General features: G+C 37.8%; 1 protein-coding gene across 1 annotated transcript; it reads left to right on the forward strand.

Annotated features, from left to right (window-relative positions):
* The first annotated feature begins 2,204 nt into the window (after nt 1-2,204).
* LOC122078211 (glycerol-3-phosphate 2-O-acyltransferase 6-like) lies at nt 2,205-5,950 on the forward strand. Its single transcript, XM_042644099.1, has 2 exons — nt 2,205-2,938; nt 4,700-5,950. The coding sequence occupies exons 1-2, from the start codon at nt 2,321-2,323 to the stop codon at nt 5,567-5,569; spliced, it is 1,488 nt and encodes a 495-aa protein (XP_042500033.1). The 5' UTR covers nt 2,205-2,320; the 3' UTR covers nt 5,570-5,950.
* The last annotated feature ends 348 nt before the right edge of the window (nt 5,951-6,298 follow it).

The raw sequence follows: 6,298 nt of genomic DNA on the forward strand, positions 1-6,298 counted from the left end.
ATTCTTATAAGAAAACTCCATGCATAAAATAACATAAGTAAACATGTGCATCAATACATAAGTGAATCATGTCAAGTTCCACTTACCTGTCAATATGCTCACTCAAAAATTCCAACACGTGATTCACTCACCCAAGAGAACTACTACTTATACATACATAGAAATATTTCTTTTAGGATTCAATTCCACAAAAGATTTCAATTAATCTCTATCCCTTTCACATATATATATATATATATATGTATATATTTTTTTTCCATAAATAATATTTTTTTCTTCTTCTTTGTACCCCCCCCCCTTTTGTTGTGCAAACACACCCTCTCTTCTCTCTCTGTCTTCCTTTCCCATTCTCTTTCTTATCCTCATTCAATTCCTCTTTTTTTTTTTTTTTTTTTTTTTTCAAGCATACTCTCTCCCTCTCGTACTTCTTCTCCTACGTTCTCTTTCTCTCCCTTCTATTTTCTTCCACTTTTTTTTTTTAGTGCTAACCGTGAACACACTGTCATCTCTCTCCCACTTTCCTTATTTCTCTCTAACTCTTTCTTTCCTTCTTTCTCTCCATATCTCACTCCTTCTATCCTTATCTTCTTTCCTTCTTTATTTTCCTTCTCTCAGTCTCTCTCCTTCTCGTGAACATACCAAAAACTAAAAAGGAAATATAGAAAAATTACCTGAACCATCTCTTTCTCTTCTACCTACGTTCCTCTCTCTCTCTCTCTCTCTCTCTCTCTCTTCTAACCACCTTCTTCCCCTTTTGTTTGTTGATACCCATAATACGTGGTGGGGTGGGATATTACAATTAATATGGCATGTATTAGAGAAGAGAAGGGTGTCAACTAAACACATAGATATAATTAAAGACATGTATGAGGACGTGGTTACTAGTATGAGAATTTTTGGAGGTCAAGGATTCAAGGTAATGAATTCCCAGTTACAATTGGGTTACATCAAGAATTAGTTCAAAGCATTTATTTGTTGTGCTTATCATGGATGATTTAACCATGAACATTCAATACGAAGTTTTGTGGTGTATGATTTTGTTATTTTTATTTTCATAATAAATTAGTGTAGCAGATCTAAAGATGTTGAAATTGATGTGTGGCAAAATTCGGAAGGCTAAAATAAGGAATGATCATATTAGAGTTGATTTAGGAGTTACCCTGATTTAGAACAAGCTCCAAGAAAGTTGTTTGAGGTGGTATGAGACCATGTTCAACGGAAGCCTTGGGATAAGATTCAGATGGAAAGATCTAAAAGAGTTAGGGGTATACCTAAAATGATTATTGGAGAAGTAGTGAGAAAAGACATGTAGAGTTTAGGTCTTGACTATAGTATGACTTCAAACAAAACTATTTTGAGATCAAGGATCTATGTAGCCGACCTCATTTAGGGGGTTTTTTTCCCCTGATATGTTGTTGTGCTCCTTTCTTTTTACTTTTTATTATTATTTTATCCTCTCACAAATTCATGTAATCGATCACATTTAGTTGGAAAAAGACTGAATTGTTGTTATTTGTATATTTTCCTGTCACACGATTTTTTTATTTTTAATCTATTTACTTTTTTTTGAATTTGGCTGGACCAGTCTAATGCCTAATGCCTAATGCAGAACCGGCCACCCTACATCTGCAACAACTTGTGTTTCTTGGCAAATTTCAGTCAAAATAGAAGGATAATTTTTCTATCTATGGCACAGCAATAATCATGAAAGGTTGAACCGATCTTAGAAATGAGGGAAGAGTTAGGTAAGCTGAAAACACCAGGCCGCATGTGAATGCATATATAGAGCATGATATGGACATTAATTTATGATTTATCTAAAGGGTTGTTAGTTAACCCACATGACAAACCAAAAATAAAAATCAGAAAAAGGAATTCTTTTTTCTACTTGGTGGTTGTATATTGGAACTATATTGTTAAAAGAAATCTTCAAAGTCTCTCTTGTGGTACAAGAAATTAGCCTAAGACCGACCCAAATAGACATAAAAAGAAAACCGAAAAACAAGTTGGTTGGGGGGTGGGGGTGGGGGTAGGGGGTAGGGGTGGTGGTGGGGGTGAGGGTTGGGGGAGCGTGTGGAAGGGGGCTTGGGATTGTGGGTTTCTAGTTGCAACTGTGAACCGGCGAAGCCAGCCGAGCTTTAAAAGCGCGGCGCCTATAAATGTAGGCTAATTGATTTCTAGACTTCAGCTTTCAACTACTCCTACCCTCCCCCACACCTCTCCTCCCCTCATTTAAACAAGACCAATCCCTTCTCATACACGCTCACAGTCTCCACAAGACAAAAGAGGTGAAGAGCTCCTTCTATTTGGGAGCTCAGAGATGGCGACTCATCATCGTTTTGATCCAATCTGTAAGTGCAGTTCCGATGGGAGATCAAACCAAACGGTGGCCGCCGACCTCGACGGTACCCTTCTTGTGTCTCGAAGTGCTTTCCCTTATTTCATGCTTGTTGCTCTTGAAGCTGGTAGCATTCTAAGGGCACTGGTTCTATTGGCATCTGTTCCTATTGTGTACACCATATACCTTTTCATATCTGAGGCTTTGGCTATCCAGATCTTTGTGTTCATCACCTTCTCAGGTTTAAAGATGAGGGATATTGAGATGGTGTCAAGGTCTGTGCTACCCAGGTTCTATGCTGATGATGTGCACCCTGAGAGTTGGCGTGTGTTTAGTTCCTTTGGGAAACGATATATAGTTACTGCAAATCCAAGGATCATGGTGGAGCCCTTTGTTAAGACTTATTTAGGGGCGGACAAGGTGCTTGGTACTGAACTCCAAGTTTCCAAATCTGGTAAGGCAACTGGGTTTGTTGTGAAACCTGGTGTACTTGTTGGAGATCATAAGAGAGCTGCAGTGAAGAGAGAATTTGGGGGGACTCAGCCTGATGTGGGCATGGGAGATAGGGAGACTGATCATGATTTCATGTCCATTTGCAAGGTTTGATCTTCATAACCTTTACTAGCCTACTAATTTATGAAACTTAATTTGAATTGCTTTTGATAATTGTTGAGACTAGAGTTTATTTATGGCTACCGTTCTTTTCTTCTTTCTTAGCTATTATTGAATTGTATTGATGGAATGGTAAAGTTGCTCCATTATGATCTAATGGTCATGTTTTAAATTGAAAAAACAGCCTCTCCATGAAGCAAGAGTAGGCTACACTCATTATGACTGGCCCCCTATAACCTGTAGTGATGGGAACCATGTACATTAGGTACATCATTTTTCTATCAAGGATTTTTGATCTTAGAGCAATCCCTGGGCCGAGACAAGGACCCTCACCTCTAAGAGAGGTAACTGAAACATTGTGCATCCTTGTGTCTGTGGTATAGGAGCCGCTAGTATAGAAAATTTTGTCCCTTCTTTTTATTACCTTGAAAATTTTAGTTCAAAATCATAAAATAGAGAATCTCTTTCGTGCCTGGCATGCATGTTGTTGTACTTATGACAACCGATAGTCCTTGAAGGAATATATATATATATATATATATATAAATAGATAATGGGGCATAGCATGCTATTTTCTCACATAAATCCAATGAGCTCGTATGGCATATATGGGGTTGGGGTTGGGCTCTTAACTCATTATTGGAGATCATGCTTTGTTTTTTGGGTAAGAGAGATAATGGGTTTTCATAACCCAAAAAAAAAAAATATATATATATATATATATATTGATAATAGGCTTTCATAAAAATAATAATAAAAATGGATTTTTATAACCTAGAAAAAAGAAAAAGAAAAAGATAATGGGTTTTCATAACTGTACAACTTCTGTTTGTAGCAGCAATCATGTATAGGAGAGTATATATGTTAGGGAGTGAGTCCACATCCATCTCTTTACTTTCTAAAATCAAATTGTCTTAATTAAATCTCCACATCTTCGACTAGTACCAAAAAAAATAATTTGGGGAATAGGATTAGATCAATCTAAATCAGTCAGATTGAATCGATAGCAGCCTTAACTGATCCTGATTCAAATTGTTCCTTTTCATGATTATCCTTCTCATCCTTACGAGGACTGTTAAATCATCAAGTGAAATGAACCACTTTCTCAATATGAGAGAAATATAGGGAATGAGATGTGTTGACTTACTCAACTTAAAACTAGGGGTGAAAGTTTGACTAGGCTTAAAAAATCCAGTGTCTGGTTTTGGTTTTCTAGCCCACGAATAAAGACCACGTTTGGACTTTCAGGCCCTGTGTAAAGTTGGGTCGGGTCCAACCAAGCTTTTTAACATATATAGCCATATGTAGGATAAGGCCCTTATCCATGATTAAACCCGAATCTATCTTTCCAAAAAAATACTTTATATTTTAGAATTATCATGGTAGGATCAGGTCGGGTCGGTCCGGTCGGGTCAAGCTAAGCCTGATACTTATCATAAGGGTCTAGATGTAAGTATCATAATTGATGATTAGTATGCATCATTGATTTAATATATGAAATATCAAATTATTTTTATATTTTATGTAAATAAAAAAAAAAAAAAAAGACGAAGACCAGCCACCTTGAGCCCAGCATGGTCGGGCCTTATTGTCAATATTTTACTCCGACTTCGGGGGTGGGCCAGGTCTAGGCTGGGCCTGGGATTTTAACAATCCAGCCCAACTCGACCCAATTGCAACCCTACTTTAATTATTATATTATGTTCTCCTTCCATTGATGAATGTATGTATGTATGTGGGTGGATGCAGGAAGGATACATGGTACCAAAGACCAAGTGTGAACCCGTGCCAAGAAACAAGCTTCTAAGCCCAATTATCTTTCATGAGGGAAGACTAGTTCAGAGACCAACCCCTTTAATGGCCCTCTTGGCATTCCTTTGGATGCCAATTGGCTTCTTCCTCTCCCTCATAAGAGTCTACTTCAACATTCGCTTACCTGAACGTATTGTATGGTATAACTACAAGATCCTTGGAATCAAACTGGTCGTGAAAGGAAACCCTCCTCCTCAACCCAAGAAAGGTCAACCCGGTGTCCTCTTCATCTGCAACCACAGAACCGTCCTTGACCCGGTCGTCACTGCCGTGGCCCTCCGAAGAAAGATAAGCTGTGTCACTTACAGTATAAGTAAGTTCTCAGAGATGATTTCACCCATCAAAGCTGTGGCTTTATCCAGGGAAAGAGATAAAGATGCTGCTAACATCAAACGTTTACTTGAAGAAGGGGACTTGGTGATCTGCCCTGAAGGTACAACGTGTAGGGAACCCTTCCTTTTAAGGTTCAGCGCCCTATTTGCAGAGCTCACTGATAGGATTGTTCCTGTGGCCATTAATACAAAGCAGAGCTTGTTCTATGGAACATCGACCCGTGGGTTTAAACTGATGGACCCGTATTTTGTGTTTATGAACCCGAGACCCACTTTTGAGATCACGTTCTTGAACCAGCTGCCCATTGAGCTCACTTGCAAAGGAGGGAAGTCGCCTATTGAGGTTGCTAATTATATCCAGAGGGTCCTCGCAGGGACACTAGGGTTTGAGTGCACGAACCTTACAAGGAAGGATAAGTATGAGATGCTTGCAGGTACAGATGGAAAAGTCGCATCCAAGAAAGAAAAAGCCTAAGCATGACAGAGAACTGAGTAAAATGGGAATTTGATCCTCTCTCTCTCTCTCTCTCTCCCTCTCTTGATTGGTCTGGTAGGGATATAACAGTAATAGTAATAGTAATAATAGGCACATCATTGGATGCAAATGTAAATTTCTATTTGATTTAATATTTAATATATAAAATTGTAAAACTAAAGTGGGTATCTTCATCGTGAGAATAATTTGAGGTACATTTTATAAAAGAGCCACTTTTATTTTTGAATCATGTATTTTCAAATTTTTTTTTCAAGAGTGATTAATAGTTTGATCGACTCCCTTTGATAGAGAGAATTATCGGTGACATGTACGATGATTTGGTTTAATTTCAATCTATGGATTCAAGAGATGTGTCCACAACTTCTACTCCTACAATGATTATTTTACGTTAATTATGAATAAATCTTTCATTCTACCAAAAAAATACCTTTTGTAATAAATTAATTAATTTTTATAATAAAAATACCTTTTAATTTGAAATTGGTTGTTACATTGCTTCCTTTAAGTCTCTTTCATCTCAGCACATAATGCATCCCTGCTTATACCACTCATTTATGGGAAGAGTTAAGTCGTGGGCTTCAACTGTTTGGGTATGTGACCCAAGAAAGGAGAGAAAACAAATATCCAGTCTGGAAGCAGAAAGCAACTGAAGTTCTCAGCCACATCTCTCCAACATGTTGCATTAATTAGATTGAATACAGGATACAA

The sequence above is a fragment of the Macadamia integrifolia genome, chromosome 5 (genome assembly GCF_013358625.1).
Source record: "Macadamia integrifolia cultivar HAES 741 chromosome 5, SCU_Mint_v3, whole genome shotgun sequence".
Classification (NCBI taxonomy): domain Eukaryota; kingdom Viridiplantae; phylum Streptophyta; class Magnoliopsida; order Proteales; family Proteaceae; genus Macadamia; species Macadamia integrifolia.

What these genes read in the sequence shown, in the direction of transcription:
- LOC122078211 (XM_042644099.1), top strand. Translation starts at nt 2,321, where the DNA reads ATGGCGACTCATCATCGTTTTGATCCAATCTGTAAGTGCAGTTCCGAT. An exon ending in ATTTCATGTCCATTTGCAAG is followed by an intron (nt 2,939 to 4,699) that starts GTTTGATCTTCA and finishes GGGTGGATGCAG; the next exon opens with GAAGGATACATGGTACCAAA.